This window comes from Sander vitreus, chromosome 20 (assembly GCF_031162955.1).
Source record: "Sander vitreus isolate 19-12246 chromosome 20, sanVit1, whole genome shotgun sequence".
In the NCBI taxonomy this organism is placed as follows: domain Eukaryota; kingdom Metazoa; phylum Chordata; class Actinopteri; order Perciformes; family Percidae; genus Sander; species Sander vitreus.
This window is the reverse complement of record NC_135874.1, coordinates 16,572,601-16,591,580: the sequence shown is the minus strand read 5'-3', so window position 1 is coordinate 16,591,580 and position 18,980 is coordinate 16,572,601. Positions and strand designations below refer to the sequence as shown.

Genomic DNA, 18,980 nt, shown 5'->3' with positions numbered 1-18,980 from the left:
CAAAAATATTAAATTTGGTCCATCCAAGGAAAACAACATCAACATCTCAACAGTTTACAAGAATAATCACAAGCCCACTCTGTTCTTGATATAAAACCTAAACATCCCGGCAACAGTATTACATCATCCGTGTAAACAGGGAACAAGGCATTAACCAATTGTATTTAAGCTCCTTTTTTAAGCCTACAAGCAAATGATGCTATACTTGAACACATCCTTAGGCATTGACCATAGAGTACCATTTGGCAACAACTTGGTTTGGTGTCTAATGTAAGAAGACACTCATGAAAGAAACTTCTCTGCATGCTTGTCTGTTTGTATAACCTTTTAGTAAGATAAAATCGACATGAATGTCTAGTGGTGCACATGATACTGCATGAGCAAAAAAATAAAAAGTTGAATCTTGCAGTTAAAATGCCACTGGGGCATTGAAGAACCATCTGCTGAAGGCTATCTGTCAGTGAAATCTTTCTGTGGCATCAGTAGCATGGAGAGAATGAGGGCGGACAACTGTTGGGATATAGACTGAGTGTAGCCAAGAGGGGGTGAGGGGAGGGGGGCAAGGAGCTGAAAAGACCAATTGATGTTGAGCTGAGCAAACAAAATCCCAACCTGCGTCAAAGCTGGGCATTCCTGTCCTTGTAGACTATCCTCTTACATGTCTGTGGCTCTATCGTAGAGAAATTAATAGGACCCTGTTCGATGTCTGGCATGCTTTCATCTGCTGCTGTTGTCCTCTCCCAGAATACACCTCTGTGAGGATGTAGTTACATGCAGAGACACCTGTCAGGCCAGCAGAGGGGTAGGACGTGCCTCTGGTCGCTTTCATGTCATCTGTGAGTGGGCTCCTGGCCCTGGAACAGCTTGGGGTGAACAGAAAGACCTGGGAAGCAACAGATGAAAGTCAAATTATTAAAAAGAGGGAGAAGGGCAGCACAAGGTTTTCCCCACAGCACCCACACCATGTGCACAAACAGAAATGTTAAGGTCAAACCTGAAAGAGTTTTACTTTAAAGGAGTACACTAAAACCCTCCTGCTCAATGTTTTGTTGATCTTTTGAATTTTGTTTGGTCAAGCCAAGCAGACCAGCGGATCTGCTCGGCCATCTCAGTGCTTAGCCCTCTCAGCCCCCTCGCTCCTCATCCTATCGGCTGGCTCACGGCCAGGCGTCCAGTAGAAAAGGCATTCCAAGTACAGTTAGAGCTGCCGTGTTTGTGCTCCCAAACAGTATTCCCTTTCATTCCCTCTCTGCACACTCTGTTTATGTTGGTGCTCTTTTACACCATGGGGCCTGACTGAGCAGGAAAACGAAAACATCTCCCTGACTTCCAATCCGATGACATGACCGCTGGAAGAAGCTTCCTCCATCTCGGCAAAAGAAAGATAAAGGGACAATAGTGTCTCAAACGTGTCCCACTCCAAGTGACACTTGGAAATGTTAGAAAGAAAAAGGTCTGGAAGGTGGAACAGAATAACGGTATTATCAGTTATCTACCATAATTATTCAACAGTTTGGATCTTTGTGTAATAATCAAAAAGGCGTATCAGTGATTGCCTTGAATCAAACATCCAATAACTTCCATAATACATCTGAAAAAGGGTTGACAGCCAATAACCATGTTCCTTTCCCAACAGGGCACCACACTCTTATTTTGATAGAGAGAGAGGCCTAAGTGATCCGCTCTGACATGATCAGACTCCCATTAAAATGGCACAAGTGCAGCATTCATTTTCTTCTCAAACTGAAGCAATACATCTCCCCAGTCACCAGCTGTGGAGTACTGAGTACTTCAAGATAGGGTCAAGGGAAGCATTGTAAAACACGTGGTCGATATAATCTAGGTTTGTAAGCTTTGGTAGATCCTCATCGAAACCCTCCCTTCATCTCATGTCAAAAATGACCAGAGAAGAAGTGGGGAAGGAAAAAGGGGAATAATGGTGAGTGAGCAGGACAACTTTTCAGAGGATAAAGGGAGAGTTGAGTTGAGTATGAGCAAAGAGAGGAAGAGATTAAGAGAGTGCACAAGAGAGAGATAAAGGGAGAGTGTGATTAATGACGGTTGACAGCTGATCATAGAGAATGCTCTCCATTTGGACTCGCTCTAACTCCCTGTCAGAGTCAATCAGGGGAGCTCAGTCATCTTGCTACAAAAGGTACACTGGGAAGGCAGAGAGACCTGACACACTCCTAAGCTCCACAAAGGCTGTTCCCCCTCTAATAACACCCTCCTCCCTCCACAACACAACACTGAGTCTCTGTTCAACTCCCAGTCCCATTCTAAATGCATGGTTTAACCTGCCTTGATAACTGGTATTGGTACTGGGAGACTAAAGTCAAGAGTGAGGCATCTCCCCCACCCTTTGCGCCCTGAAAGACGGAAAAAATGCATTCATGAAATTCAGAAGCTTCTCCCAACGGATCCAGTTACAGTAATTGATGAGTTTATAAGATGTTTGTTCACTTAAGCCAGCCTTCATAGTTTTGGGGGGAAGAGGGAGAATAAAAAGAAATGTTCTTTTTTTTTGGGGAGACTGCGTAGTGCACAGCTACTGTGTTTTTCCGACAAGCTGATTTCTGGGTCGGCTTGACTGTGCCACTCACATGATGTGATGAATGGTATGATTTGCTAATGCTAATGTATAGTCGGTCTATGGAAAAAGCTCTTGATCAGGCAAACAGATGTGTGCATCAGCGCTTAATATCACTGTTACTGCAATAAGCTCAACACTTTGCTCAGGATGGAAAGAGTTGTGGAAATAGGGCAGGATGACAGGGGCACACGTGAGTGCATTACTCATAATAAATTTAGCAAAGACTTACAAAGACATTTTTCATTCTCTTGGTGTAATTTCGGGGGTACAACTGGACGGCCTTTTTGGCGGACAGACAGTAATTACAACTGCGTAGGAATGACCAACAGATGGGAATTCCCGAACTGTTCCCATCACTGGATCTCATAACAAAAGAAAGATGTCATCACTGTAATGCCTCTTTATCCTTCAGCAGTAATCTGACCTCTAGTCCTGGACACATACAGACAATATGATCAAATAGCAAATTACAGAGAGTTTGTTTATGCCCATTCAGATCTGGCTGCTTCAACTATACTTGCCATAAACTCTAAAGAGAGTTATTAAGTCATTGTAATATAATACAATAAAACCTCACTTGTACTCTTTTAACAAGAATGTAATTAAAGTTTTTACACTATTTATCATTATGTCAATATAGTTATGCTTTACAGTGTGCAAAATGCATTTATACATCCTGCACACCACTATGCGAGCAGGAGCTGGCTAAAAATATCCAGGGGTGTTTATCAGTTCTCCATGGGGAATGTCCACTATGCCTGGCTGTAATCACGGACACTGGCACAGAGAGGGCATAACTTCCCCCCTGCCCGAGGACGTCAGCACCAACAGGCCAAGTTACAGCACGGTACTAAGCGTGTGTAGAACTGCAGCATCAGACCCACCTGTTTTACCACAGATAGCTTCGTAGACCACATGCTGACCGCTGGACACACTTCCACTGGCTGAACTCTCTGCGGACGTCTGCCTGTTAATCAAGAGACGCTAAGTGTCAGTGAAAAAGATCATTCAAGCGGCTATAGAACTGTATCTGAAAAGCAATGCTTATCTCCACAAGCTGAGTCAAAGCTATGAATTTATCCTAGAGCATTTTCCCTCTTAGAGCTGAATATCTAAATAAATAAATAGCTGAAAACTGTCTTTGTGTGTGTGTGTGTGTGTGTGTGTGTGTGTGTGTGTGTGTGTGTGTGTGTGTGTGTGTGTGTGTGTACAGTCAGTGTGGAGGCTAGTGGGGGTTAAGTGTTTGCTGAGTGCCTCTCATGAGCTATTGTGACAAGAAGGGGGCAAATTCCTGCTCCTTGTCCTGGGTGAGGTGATTTTCACAAGAATATTGTGTGATTGCTGACTATGTGGACCTACAGGCAACAGCTACAGACACAGAAGGCGTATACATAGTCTTTCTTATAGGGCAAATAGTCAGTACAGTTGTGAGAACTTATCTCACAGGGCTTTATACAGGAGTCTGGAGATCATAGACAGGGAATTACATGGCCCTTTTCATATAATCAGACTGCAAATACAGTGTTTTCAAAAAATAAACCATTTTAAGAACTGGCGAAGCGTCGAGCAGGAGCAGACCCGTCTGTAACCTATACATTAAATCTGTTTAGGGGGAACAATAAATAAAGCTTAGCTGGCATTAACCTCTCGCCCCATAACAGCAGCTTGCCAAAGGAGCATTAACAAGGTAATGAGGGTACACACTGCCTCCTTGTAAGGGACTGCACAGTTGTTCTTTCATACCATTACACAACCACAAATAGAACTGGCCAACTTTAAGTGTGGCATACGTCGACAGGAAGGAACCCCTTTCATATTGAAAGGGGGAAAAAACTTGACCTCTGGGTTCTTCACATCGCTTTCTTTGTCAACAGTCTCTCAATCTGTCACTTCAAGAGTCAGGCAGCAGCCAAACATTGTAGGTAAGAACAAAATATGAACTTACAATATGCACAGATGAAATATAAGCCTAAAGTTGATTATTTTACAGTACTCACAGAGAGCTGAAGTCATTGTGTAAACATAGCTTACTTTTTTGTGCATTCAGGTAGCTAGCATGTCTTGATGTTATGCCGATTGACCAAAGGGGATAAAGTTTAACCATAAACACACTTCTGGCAGCTTCTGTGTGTATACAGTATCCTGTGAAAATAACTACTGTTGTGGCTGATTAATAGGGAGTGAAAGCAGCAGCAAGGCTGACATTAATGGTGCTGCTGTAATTGTCACCCTATTAGTAATGCCACACGACAGCCCGGGTTTCCGTAGTTTTAGCTGCGTCTGGCCAAACCTTACAAACAAAATACCAAACAGGCTCATTTATTTGTCTTACAAATTGCTCCTTTCAAAGCCTTCACTGAAGTCATACCACTTTGAGTCCTTGCAGCCCCTCGAGTTGGCAGCTGTGGTATGTTGATAGACCAGAGAGCCCTGCCCTGCTAAGTAGATACCAACATGAAGCACATTTGCTTCAAGCAAGTGTACTGCATGTTTGCTGAGCTCAGAAATCAAATGCACTGCCACTTTTGGCAAGGTATATCAAGCTTCTTTTAAACTTCAATTAAAACTGAATGCTGACTTGTCACTCAGTCCAAGTCAGCAGATTCAGACAAAGTTGATTGAGGATTTTGTCTCCAAACAGAAGAAATCATTTGGCTGCATAGACAGAAATCTTCACTCCACTTTCTTTCCTAAACAAGACCAAAAACCAAATGTGATTCTGATAAATAGATTCAGCGCACAACTGTCAGTTCAGTGATCATCAGTGGTGTATTACTCATGGGAAAACCAGGCGAGGCTAGCGCTGGTAAATTTGTATCAAGCAACAGTTTTACAATTCAACAGCTGGCTAGAGGAAGGTGTTTGAAGGGCTGGATAACCTTGAACTGTCTGAATACACCCAGCACAGTGATTCTATTATAGGTTGGAGGAGCTTGGGCCTACAATGGGATGCATTTCAGATGTGCCTCAATAACAGAGGTATTGAGTTGCCCCTAAAAATGAGCGCTGGAAATAAAAGGAAGCAACTTATTATCCCCCCATTTTCTGCAAACAATCATCTCCTTTCTCCTGGACAGAGTTGACTTTCCTCTGTCATTCTTTCTTTTCCCCTCTCTTTATTCTTTCTTTTCATTGTTTCCATCGGTGCATTTTTGGTACTGAAGCTTCCGCTTTTCCCACACTCTCCCCTGTCACACTGGTCGACCACAAAAATGCAGGACAGAGGAGAGTGTGAGGGGGCTCTGGAATTCCACATGCAGAGGGTAAACACAGCAACTGCCAGGAAGACACACACACACACACACACACACACACACACACACACACACACACACACACACACACACACACACACACACACACACACACACACACACACAGACACAGACACACACAGACACACACAGGAGCAAACACAGCACCTCCCCGGCTGCCCTAACCTATTCTACAACCCCTGCGCTGCACCCCTGCCCTCTTAACTCTTCACTTACCATGTACAGTTTGTCCAGTCAAGAAAGATGACTGTATGAATGTAACACGTCAGCAGAGAGAGGGCTTCGCTCAGCGCTTCCTGCTACTCTCAAACTCTACTGCTTAGAGTGTCAGCAATAAATGAATTAAGTCTCACATAATGGACAGTTAGATTGGTGACAACTCAGTAGGCTTCACTCATATACAATAGAAACCTTCCCTCTTACGCATTAGAGTGTGAAGTGCCTTTCACCACTACAACAGTGTGCTTTAAACAAACAATCAGTCCTGATCACAAAGGTTTGCTGTTGTTGTGTAATTTGGCCAGATGTTGCAGTAATAAAGTCATAAAGTACGTGAGGGAAATAGCTGGCAGTTCAGCCCTGTTTCACTGCTTTCCTTTTATTTTTCCTTCTGTGCTCTTCAGCTTATCTCCAAACCAAACAGGAATTAAACGGCGCTCGGAGCCCGGGGCCCTTCCACTGAACCACGTTCTGTTTACGGTTCAGGCAGAAATCAGGCCTGTGATGAGGTTGTTTACTGAACAGCGGCCAAAAGATTGGGAGCACTCCACTACACACATATTCTTACTCTCATTAGCATTAGCCATGTCCTCTTGAACTCATCGATTCCATGCACTTTGTCTCAATCCACAAGCAGCGGCCAATCAATGCCATCCCTACTGCAATCACTTAATGAGCTATACATTTGTTAAACTCTCAGCTTTACTGGATTTAACTGGCATCAGGAGTCAGAAAAAAAGTAAATCAGAAGTAAATGCATTCAGTTGGAAGGCTGGTCTTACTTTATGAGGCGCTTTGTTGCCGTTTTCCTGATCTGTCCCTCTCTGGCACTGCTTGGTGGCTTTGGGGCGAGAACAGGACTAACACAGGTTGGGATGTGGCTGTGGTTGTGATTGGGCCGAACATGAAAGCTGGAGAGAAGGCAGCTGGATGAGTTTGTGGGAGCATGCATGTGTGGAGTACCTGTCTTGTCTGGAAATTGAGCCTAAAAAACAAGAAAGACAATGGTTATTCAAAGTCAGTATCATTGAGACGGTAAAAAAAACTTTTTGAGATCAGTTTGCAATGATTGCCTTAATTGTAGTTTAACCTTTATGGGCAGTCAGTAAAAGGCTGTCAGTACAGTACGAGCAGCTACTAACAATGACTACTCACTGATCAACCATTATTCATCACAATGGGACAAAGCATTGCATAGATCGGCTAACTTCCACCTTATGCATCTTTGCTGTCAACTTCATTCACAATTGACAAACAAACAGTTTTAGGTATCGGACATCTGTTGGATAAAAATGTATAATAAAGTATTAAAGGCAAACTACAGACGTTACATGTTAAACAAAGAGAAAGACTGGATCAACTTCTCTGAGATTGTGATAAACATATTTGATAATGGCTGGGTATGGTTTACTCGCAACTATGACGAACTGTTGTGTTTTTGACAAAACTCAAAATTTAATTCAAATTAATGGTCTGCAACTGACCAGCGTACATTACTTTAACTCATGTTAACTCAACAAATGATAAGGATAAGTTGCAGGCCAGAAAATAACTTTGACCAAAGTTGGTGGAGCCAGAGGGATTACTGAAGTGATCCCAAAAATTTGTGCCGGCTTTTCTTTTTACAACAATAGAGATGCATCCATTACAGAGAAATATCTATAATAGCAATTCCAGCATGTTTAGAGCTAAGTCCCTAAAAGATTGTCCCAGTAAGCCTGTTACCACCACTTCTACTGTACTATATATAGATATCTTTTCAATACATTGATATTAAAGGTAAGATAATAAAGATCGGGGAAGCTGTGGCTCGTGGTGTTGTGGACCAATATATTAATATATGGAAATAAATGAATAAATGGCATACATCTGTGGTTGATTGTAAGCTGATGATAGCTGTTAGATACTTTACAATCTACTTGGTCAAGAAATGTTAAAATGTAATACATGACAGAGAGACTTTCATTACACCTTATGTAAGACTGAATCTACAGGGTTTTATCTGCCTCAAATAGTAAACCTGCTCATAGAACAATTCTTAAAATCCCCTGTAACAGTCTTAAATAATGGTCAGGTGTCAGCTGTAAGAAAAGGTAATTCACAGCCATGATTCAATTAAGAATTTAAGTGAATACAACTTTAATTATTATGATCTCCCAAAGCATGTTTAAGGTAATGTAAACATTGGACAAAAAATGTTTCATTTACCATATTCTTACCAAGTTTTAGTATTTAGAAGGATGGCATGTGTTTAAAATAAAAACTGAATATTTTATTGGTTTTTGAGAATGGCATAGGTATTCAGAATTAAGTCAAAATTCATAGATATGGTTGTTTTGAATCAGGATGTTCTCAATGTATAAGTGCCAATATTTTCCTTATGTATATAAATATATGTGTCATTGTCCCTGTATTGTGCATATTTTTGAAAGGATGTTACAATATGTATGTACTAAAAAACTTAAACTCAAACTCAATTCCAAAAAAGGAATGAGGAAGTGCAATCACATTTGGAATGGGTAAGTCATAGGAATAAAAGTCTCTGATCATTTAGGTGAAATATCAAAGTGCTTGACATGAATTAGTGCAAATATTAATGAAATGCCATCCAGTATCAAAACAAGAACCTTTTTTGCAGTTGGCTGCACTGAAAAGCAAATTCTTCACATTATTTATTTGTTTGTACAATATCTCTTCAAAGGCTTAGGAAGGGGGGAAATACTGTTTTCTTTCTAAAATAATATTTTACAGCCATATTTCACTCTGTCCTTGTAGTGCTGGGGAATGATTTGCATACATTCCTTCCACATCTCATGTCTATGCTATTTTCTCTGCAGCTTTATACGGCTATCTAACAAGGTAATGCTTTTCCAGCTTCACAGTGCTGCCGCTCAAAGGGCCGGCACTGTGACAGGGAATATCTGATGTAATTTGTGTGTTGATAAATGAGAAGTTAAGTTTCCAGGTTGCAAGGCCTATGGCCGCAATTCAGTTTGAGCGGGACCAGTAAGGCCACCTTTCTTTGGTTGCCAGGTGGCACAGAGCCAAGCCTGTGGAGGAGCCGCGCAGTCTGCACCCAGTAACTGGAACGGGGACTCTTGCGCCCGGAACAGCCCCGTCTCTTTCTCTTCTCAAAGAAGTACACACTCATACACATACATGTACATTAGCACTGACACTAGATGAAGCACTTCCTTTTGTGTCTTCAGTTGATCCAAAATGATCAATTGATTTTAACGGGCGCCTGGGTAGCTCACCTGGTAGATCAGGCGCCCATGTACAGAGGTTTACTCCTCGATGTAGCGGCCGCAGGTTCGACTCCGCCCTGCGGCCCTTTGCTGCATGTCATTCCCCCTCTCTCCCCTTTCATGTCTTCAGCTGTCCTATATAAATAAAGGCCTAAAATGCCCCAAAATAATTATCTTAAAAAAAAAAAAAGCCAGTAAGGTGAGTTCAGCAATATAAAGTGCATTATTATCAAAAAGACCAAAGCCACTACTGAGTTGTCAAGTCACTGACTAATTCCTGGACCAATACACATTGCTAGGTCAGACTGGCAGAGAGACCCATGTGGGTGGAATGAATGGGTAGGGATGACAAGGAGGGATGGAGGGGGATATCTGATTAAATGGTGAGACAACCATACCCAGAGTCAGCCTTCCTATGACCTCAGTGTGTGAGGGTTGAACAACAGGATGGCTCTGTTGTAAAGAACACATGCAGGAGTTTGATGGGACATGTCGGGAATAAGAGAAACTTGGTCAACTATGTTCAGACTATAAGATGAGTGAAAAGGGGAATGGAACAGAGGGAAAGCATGGGATCACTTTCATAGAGTGTCTTGCATAAGGCTGCCAGACCAAGCCAAGAGAAATATCACCTCAATTGCATGAATTAAGGCTTAACCAAGACGATGAAAAAACAATGACGTGAGAGCAACTGCATTACTCAGGACAGATCGGAAAAAAGCGGGTGCATCCAATCATTCCACCCTCTAAGCTGTCCTATGGCACTCTCCTGTCTTAATTTCTCTCCATCCATACATGGACTCCACGGAATCCTCTGGAAAATGAATATGCTCTTCCTGTTAAGATCCTCTTTCAAAGCAACTATACAGAAAAAGAGGGGCCTTTCCTTTTTCTCTAAACATTCAAATTATGCTGTGCAAAGACCTCTATACCTCTCTAATCTCCCTCTAAAAACAGCCAAATCACATCTGTCACGGCTAGTCAGGCATGACTAAAAGGTTTTTTGTCGCTACATTACTACTGCTGAGAAAATCATATCCCAAAATGTTATTTGTGTTGTAATGGGATCACAAATGGAGCTCAATTCTGATATGAACTGTAAAGACTTCAAACTCATAATTGACTCTGTACTGGGGCCTCTCTGGTGCCCTCATGGGTAGCATTCCTTGATTCCTCACCTTCCAATATAAACCTAGCAGAGACACTTAGTCAAACAATGTAATCTTGGGGTGAGGAGTCATGTTCGGCTCTCCAGGAATAAGCTCCTGTTGAGGAGGATATTCCCACCAAACACCATTTTGTGAAGTGGTTTGGAAAGAGATCCTCAGAATAGCTTTGTAAATGCTAACATGAAAGCTTTCCCTTTTGATGTGGGTTTATTATACTATTTTGGACAGCACAGTGCTAAGAGAAGGAAAATACACAAATATGAGTTATAGCTCAATAGTTCTCATACACGTTCAGGTTTCATCCATGTGGTGTATATATTAAAGTAAGGCAACAAACGAAAACAAAAGGAGCTGAACAACGCATTTCTCTTAACTCTTTAACTAAATCTTAATTGAACAAAACAAAAAAGGCCTAAGAATTTTCAAGGGAACAAATATAATCAACAACAGATTCCAGTAACATGATGCCGTTGAGATTCACAGCTTCTAAACACCCGGGGCAGTAGTAAACAGGAAAATCATTTGTCCACAAAGGACCAAGAATCAAGCCTGTGTGTCTGAAAGCAACTACACACTTGAGGATGGAAGTTGGCCAGGATGGCAGCTCACTGTGCTCTGTAAACAGGATACTTTTAACATTAATCAGTGTAGTCAATAAAGTATCATATTTATCATGAAATATACTGGGGGGGTTCAAACAATCTCTTATATACCTGGTGTCTGCAATGGCTCTGGTCCAGAAATAGTCGAGACTGAAGTCTTTGCTGTTGCAGTTTCTGGATAGCAAACTGGAGCTGGTAGCTTCCTTGGGTGGGCTGGTAGCGCTTCTGAGGGTTCACCCCTGTCACCAAGCTATAGGCACTCTGCATCTGCCCATCCAAAAGACCCTCCTCATCCTTCAGTGGCCTGTGGCTTGGAGAGCAGAAATGAAGAGGTCAGTCAAAATTGAGAGAATCAAAATCAACAACAAAAAACACACACCGTTTTACACTTCCGACTTAATTGCACTCTAATAGAAATTGCACATCTATGAAGGTTTCACCTCAGGTTGGATAAGCATCCATAACTCACCCTGGAACAAAAGCAGTGTTCTTTAAAGAATAATTTGGGAAATATGCTCATTTGCTTTCTTGAGGAGAGTTAGATGTGAGGCCAGCTGCTGGTTAGCTTAGCTGAGCATAAACACTGTTAGGCAGATTTTTGTTGCATTTGGACAGAGCCGGGCTATCCGTTTCCCTGTTTCCACTATCTATGCTAAGCTAAGATAACCGGCAGCTGGCTACAGCTTCATTTTGAGATCTTTTCATCTAACTCTTGGCAAGAAAGCAAATAAACGTATATCCCAAAATTACTATTTTTTTTTGGTTTTTAAAAGAAACTGTATTATTCATCATATACAATCGTACACTACAATTAAGTGAAATTCAATCTCTGCATTTAACCCATCCTAAGCATTAGGAGCAGTGGACAGCCACATAATGTCCGGGGAGCAACTTGGGGTTCAGTGTCTTGCTCAAGGACACTTTGACATGTGGCCAGAGGAGCCTGGGATCAAACCACCAATCTTGTGGTTGACCCACTCTACCTCTGAGCCACAGCCACTCCTGTGTAGTTGTGTGAAGCTGAGGTGTGACAATAGGTGTGACAATTCTACTATAGTCCAAAAATATTCTTTGTTATTAAACGACTGGTAGTTGAATACATTTTGGTGAGGGTTACTCCTATTTTAGACAGAGTGTAGAAAACAGAGAGAGGAGACAATGGAGGAAGAGGTGTGACAAAATAGCATTCTAGCATATATTGAGAGGTAGAAGTGCTAGCATAATGTTAAAATAATTACATACAAACGTCTCAAATGAAGCTAATACTGACAGATTACCGACCCGTCCTAATAACTTCAGTGGCTCAATAGTGAGCCATAATAGCACAGTATTTGCTACCATCTTTTTTTGTCAGTTATTTTACCATACAACCACGGCAGAGATGTGGCAGTAGCTTATTAACTCTCCCTTTTCCCTCCACATGTTGAGTTGCAACACGATCGACAAAAAGTAAAACAGACAAGACAGCTCACAGTGTCCCAGTCGGTGGATGCTGGGCCCACCGAAGCCTCAAGTCAAAGTGTGCAAATCAGAGTCAAAGTAGAGGGCAAGCCTGTAGCAAACACAGGCTGAACTAAAAACCTTTCCTCTTTGCCTCAGTGCTCCCCGAGCTTCACGTTCCATTCACATCACAAAGCCACAACCTGGAAAGCAACCCTTTTGACGAGCTCCACGAGTTTGTAACTGGATTATCTGTCATTAGAACTAAGCCTGTTTCAGCCTTTTTTCCTCCTTTTTGGCCCCTGTTAAAGCAATGAAGTGAGCCTCCCCTTCAGACACGCTTAAATTGAGTCTACATTGAGTCTGGTGTACTGCTGTATATGTATCTACTTAGCCAAAAATAATGCCATAAAGAGCACAATTGGGAGCTGCGAGGAAAAATATAAAAGAGAAAAAAAGACAGAGAGATACAAGTACAGTTAAAGAAATTGGAATTCTGGGGGTCATAATCACAAAAGAAATTCTTGGAAATTCCAACCATTACGTGCAATAACATTTGTCCATTGGTCTAGAGTATGAGGAAACACTGTAGACTTAAAATCACAATAGCTGCTATATTTTTAGAGCCAAACTATGATAAGCTCTAAAATTAGAATTCAATTAATCTTGAACAACAATACACACTGTGGGATAATAATCTTGTGTGGCTCAAGTGAAAACATAGTCCTGCCCTGTGTGGCCAAACAAACACACAAGGGATCTTAAACTCATGTGAACATTATATCCGCCCATGCATTTCTCAGTTCACGTAATGGCACATACTGTATATTGCAAAAACAACTGGTGTGACCATGGGCCAAATCCATTTTTTTTAGCTTCTGGAAACAAAGACTTGTCTGTGAACCTCGCAAGGCCAGAGATTCTACAACGCCAGGAGACAAAACAAGAACTCGTTCTTTGTTTACAGCAGTCATTTCCTTTAGCTTGGCTGCAGTTTGCACACAGGACCACAGGGACCTTCAGTGCTACCATTTTATTAGCACAATGTCTAAAACGGACTATTGCTCCGGTCACGAGCATGTGCTTTCCACGAGTACAATGTCGCAGTAGGGCCCCAAGGAGAAGTCTTTTCAGACAAGGCTTGTCAACACAACACCACACAAAAAACACTACAGATCACCAAGAACACAGTGACCAATGAAATAGGGGGGAAAAAATGAAGGAGAGAAGAACAGTTTTACATCTGAGTTTCTCATCACTAGTACAGCACGTGTGGAGCTCCGACAACCTGGGACCTCCCTCCCTGCCGGACTACTGCTCACTGGTGTCAGCTTACTCCCCGCTGTGCTCGCCATCCTATAATATGCTGATATGACTTGCTGTAGAACAACACAGCAGTGCAAGTTGAGCACATGTGTGGCATCAATCAAACTCAGTGTGAATGTGGGAAAATGGACAGCCTGAGGTGACATCATGGCACAGTATCTCAAAGCCCTGCCTGCTCAGTGTAAACATCAATCGCCTCAAGAGTGTGAGGGTATTTCCAGCCATTACTGACTTGTTTGTTTACCTTGTTCTATTGCATCAACCCGACACTCAATAGAACTGTCCTTAAAATACAGAAAATAACTAGTATCTGGGGATTTGTTGTGGGAGCAGTCTAGACAGGGATACTGATACTTTATTAAGTGCAGTGGGATCCTGAAACTACCAGAGGTCTGTTCTAAAAAAAAATGGTTTACAGGCTTTTATATATATATATATATATATATATATATATATATATATATATATATATATATATATATATATATATATATATATATATATATATAAGTAACATTTAACATATCACTTGGCCCTGTTGTATTTGGAAGTGATGTTACAGCCGGTGATGCTGCAGCGACTTCCTGTTGTTTACATAGTGGATTGTTTTTGACTGGGAGGCACTACAGATGTATCCTCACAACCAATTTACATATTACTAAAGTCTTTACTAGTTAAGACATTTATCAAGTTTAACGGTGAGCAGGATTTCGTAAATCACTAGATTAAAACTAGTGAGTAGTTACTAAGAGATTTAGGAATGACGTTATACAAAAACCTATCCTTACGTCCTGATCTGTTAGCAACCTGAGTGTCCCATTTGACAACACCGCAAAATGGGTGACATATTCTTACTAATACTGCACACTGTGGGACATGTACTGCTGTTAAGGTGTGTGCATCTGCTGAACAACATCAATCCATTCATTGGAATTTCAGTAGGTTAGGTTAGCTTAGGTTCTCCCTGCTATTACCACATCTGGCTCCAATCAATGTGAATAAAAACATCTCTTCTTTTAAATTCAAAGGAAGAGAGACATCAAATCAATTTTGTGTGGACTTCATCCTCCATCAAAGAAGTTTTACATTCTCACCAGAGCTTTTCTGATTAGTTGGGTTGTTGGTTCAGCCAATGGGTTGTCATAAAATCCTTTGGAATGGTATGTCCTTAAGAAATTCGACCAAGTCAAACATCAATCTAACAGAGTATTGAACAGAACTAAAAATACCCTGCATAAGCAGGGTTGTGGTATTTCTCAGTTCTAGCTGTGCTGGAGTGAACGTAACACTGCAGAGGTAATAGGTTTGCGGTCATTTGTACGTGCAGCGAGAAGAAAATGGGGAGGCCATTTTTGTGGCCAGGGTGCTAACGCAGCTCAAGATACATTAATGAGTGTTCATATGACTAATACATGTGGAGAAGATCAACCATGACCTGCTTCTGACTTAATACAAGACTAACTTTATCACAAACTCAAACTGCAACTGTAAAAGCAAACCAAATCATCCAAAACTAAGAATGAATAAGGCATAAATAAGATTCCACTTTGAAAAATTACCAAATGATTACGATAAGGACAACTTTTCCGTCTCAAAATGTGCAGAAGTAACCAAACACAACAAACTGGTTGTTGTTTTTTGACTGTAGTCTGAATGACTGACTGTCTGAGTGTTTTAAACTGCTCACATCATTTCACAAGTACGTTGAATGGAAATCATAAACGTTTCAGGAGGTCCAACACCGGAAACGATTCCCCAGATCACTGTGGATGTATGAAGACGTGCAGTATGGTTCAAAGCCCTCTGGTTGTCAGCATACTGGAGGCAGGCAGCGGCTCTCAGAGTGCTGATGAAGCATACCTGGTAGATCCTGGCAGCATTACTTCAAAGAGCCGTGCTACTCTTTGAAACCCATCATACTTCACCCCTGTGGTTGCTTAAAGAGCCAGTGCGCTTAACAGTTTCAGTATGTTTGGCACAAACCATTGGCCCGAGTGTAGGGGGGGGGGAGGACACAGGAAATTCTGTGTTATAAGAAACAGCGCCGAGGTGAAATCAAGGCAATTTATCCTAATATCTTATTAAAGGCATTTCACTGCAATAAGAGGTGGACGCCAAACCAAGAGCTGGGAGTACTGGGGTACAAGAGAGCTTTATGTATTGCAAGCCAGTGACAAATGGGAAGATAAAGGGAGCTGTGTATTTTCTAGAGAGATGTAAAATAAGCCTTCTAACAAAAGCATCTGTATATTCCTCCTTCTATGAATTATTAAGCTGAAATGTGAAAAGCTGAAATGTAAAGCTGTACTAAAATGTATTTTGTGATGAATGAGGTGTCAAAACAATATAGGAAATACCCAAATATAATATAAGGGGAATGACTAAATTGAGAGAAAAAATGTATGATCCAATCAAAGCACTAGAGCTCTAAAGTTAAATGGGAGATCAAAAGGTGACTTCTGTTTCCTCAGTATCATATGTAAAACCTGTGTGAGGCTAGCCATAAAATTATAAATTCTATTAAATCTCTCTTCTTGCTTTGTGGAAATAAAAACATTTTAAAAAAGGAAAAGGCCAGACATTTCTGGAATTCCATGACAGCCCGATACATAAGGAAGGGCAGGACTGGAAAAACAGAGACCAAGATCAAGGCCAAGCTGTCTGAGACATTGTTACTCACATATCAAGACAAAAATAAAAGTGGAGTAACCATAGATGCTTAGCCCTCAATGAATTACACCTTTAAAAAGCCGGTTTAGTATCCCAGCCTGGTACCATAGAGCATGAGCATGTGATCATATTCTGTCCTTCTGTTTCCTTTCTTCTCTTCTCAGAGCAATGTGAGAGAGGTGAGATATGGGGTGAGAAAGGGGGGCAGGGGAGATGTCAATGGTTGCAGAGCATGGAGCAGACAGACTATGTGGGTGTTGACATAACCCCCTCCAGACTGCCTCCACCCCGCCAACGCAATGTTTTAAGCTGCCAGCATGCTTCACACACTCCCGACACTCCGCGGCCAAATCTAGTGTTACTCAGCCCCACAAAGCACTATTAAAAAGAGAATAAAATGCCCATTTCCAGGCACATATTGAACTAGCCTGCCCAAAGGAGTGTTGGCACTCCACAATCCTTTTCCAAAGACTAACAATCTTCAATCTAAAAATTCATCAGAGACCATTAAAAAAGCATTTAGATTCTATTGAGTGTGACCAAATAGGCTACCACAATATACGTGTCTACAGTAAATACTTGTGTAAAGTTGATTACAGAGAAAATCCTCAGGACATTAATTTGGCCAAAGTGAATAATACTTGATAGGTGAACAGCTTTTCTTTCTTTCAAACTCTTCAATTCCAAGAATGAAAAAAGCAACTCAACTATAGTATTTGAACTCTTTAGGCCTCATGACGTCAGACCATTCAAAACCGTTTACATCAGCGTGGTCTAGACGACCTGCAAGGGTACCTGACCACACCACCAGGCACAGGCGTCATCGTCTTGCTGGATGAGGGACCAGTGGGCCTCAGTGCTGTTCTCTGATGAAAGTCGATTCACGTTGAGCAGAAATGATGGCCGCCAACGATGTTGGAGACGTCAAGGAGAGCGCTATGCATCAGCCACTGTTGTCACCAGACGACCCTTTGGTGGTGGTGGTGTTACAGTGTGGGCAGGTGTGTCTAGTCAATACAGAACTGCCCTACACTTTCTTAATGGTACAGTGACAAGCCCATACTACCTGAATAACATCATTAATCCAGTCATTGTGCCCCTGCATGAACAACACAGACCTAATTTCATCTTCATGGATGACAATGCTCCAGTTCATCAAGGTCGCATCATTAGGGAACGGCTGCTGGAGACTGGGGTACCTCAAATGGAGTGGCCCTTACTTTCTCCAGACCTGAATCCCATAGAAAACCTATGGGATCAGCTGAGTCGCCGTGTTGAGGCCCATAACCCCAGAACCTCAATGACCTGAGGGCCGCCCTTCAAGAAGAGTGGGATGCCATGCCTCAGCAGACAATAACTCGACTTGTGGACATCATGAGACGTTGTTGTCAAGCTGTAATTGATGCTCAAGGGCACATGACAAGTTATTGAGACATTGACATTTTTGTTGTGGTATACCCACCACTGTTGTTGGCTTTTGTTTCAATACATTTTTTGAGATGAGCAAATCACCATTGCATGCTTGTACTTAAATGCCCTACTTTCATGATATAATACCACTGTAGCTTGAACTTTTTACATTTTCCATAAATTTCACCCGAAAGCCAGATATCCCTAACTTTTTGTTAGTAGTGTATACTGTATATAGATCCTTGTTTATTAACCCCTGTGGACTCACCTAGTGCTGCTACATAGATCTGTTCCAGAATGAACAGCTTTCACTGGCCCTTGGGTTGTAGCAGCAGTGTGCTGCACTTTCGGGTTCAGTGTGACGCTCTCTCCGCCCAGCATCCTGTTTGCCAGGTTCAGGTTGGTTAACTGTGGGGAGAGGAGAACACTTCAACAGATGATTCAACTCAAACCAATTTAAAGTCATTTTCTTTACAGTTACTGTATTAAGAAGATGTAGGTACTTACTAACAAAATCAATGTTAAGTCAAGTTACTTCAACCAAGCATCCCACTTCTAGTCCCAATGTCTAAAGCAATGGAAATGCTTGATAAATAAGCACTCATATTGTGTTCCTCCCTACATCGACCACTTCATTCTCTTGTCTCTGGGGGCTATGTGAAATGTACACACAGCACATGGCAGAGCTAGTCTCCGCTCAGCACTAAATCCAGGTGGTCCCCTCCCCCCTTCTCCATCTCTGACAGAATCAGCTATCATGACTCGCCAGCCCAAATCTGTTTACGACTACTGTTGCAACTGCACCTCTGTCCTGCTCTGTACTACCCTGGGAATTATTTTCAGTGCTAATAGGAGAATAAATTATACTGCTGTGGCATTTTATTTACTTTATTTCCTCCTGTGGACTAAATAGTCCAATGGGAAAATTGTAATGCTGCCAAGCCTTGTACGACGTGAAAAAATTTGTCAGCATGGTGTTACACAGCCTCAGCTCTCCTGTAAGTTACTTATTAAGGTAGACTGGGCGT

General features: G+C 41.7%; 1 protein-coding gene across 2 annotated transcripts in view; it reads right to left on the bottom strand.

Annotated features, from left to right (window-relative positions):
- Positions 1-340: 340 nt before the first annotated feature.
- ttll5 (tubulin tyrosine ligase-like family, member 5) overlaps positions 341-18,980 on the bottom strand; it is a 47,869-nt gene continuing 29,229 nt past the window's right edge. The window contains exons 28-32 of one of the 2 annotated variants that reach the window (XM_078277104.1): positions 18,221-18,360; positions 11,218-11,416; positions 6,870-7,072; positions 3,478-3,560; positions 341-883 (exon numbers count right to left, since the gene is read on the bottom strand). In XM_078277104.1, the coding sequence (XP_078133230.1) occupies positions 831-883; positions 3,478-3,560; positions 6,870-7,072; positions 11,218-11,416; positions 18,221-18,360 (678 nt within the window). In that variant the 3' untranslated portion in view covers positions 341-830. The remainder of the gene's footprint in view (positions 884-3,477; positions 3,561-6,869; positions 7,073-11,217; positions 11,417-18,220; positions 18,361-18,980) is intronic. The other variant, XM_078277105.1, reaches the window with a different exon arrangement.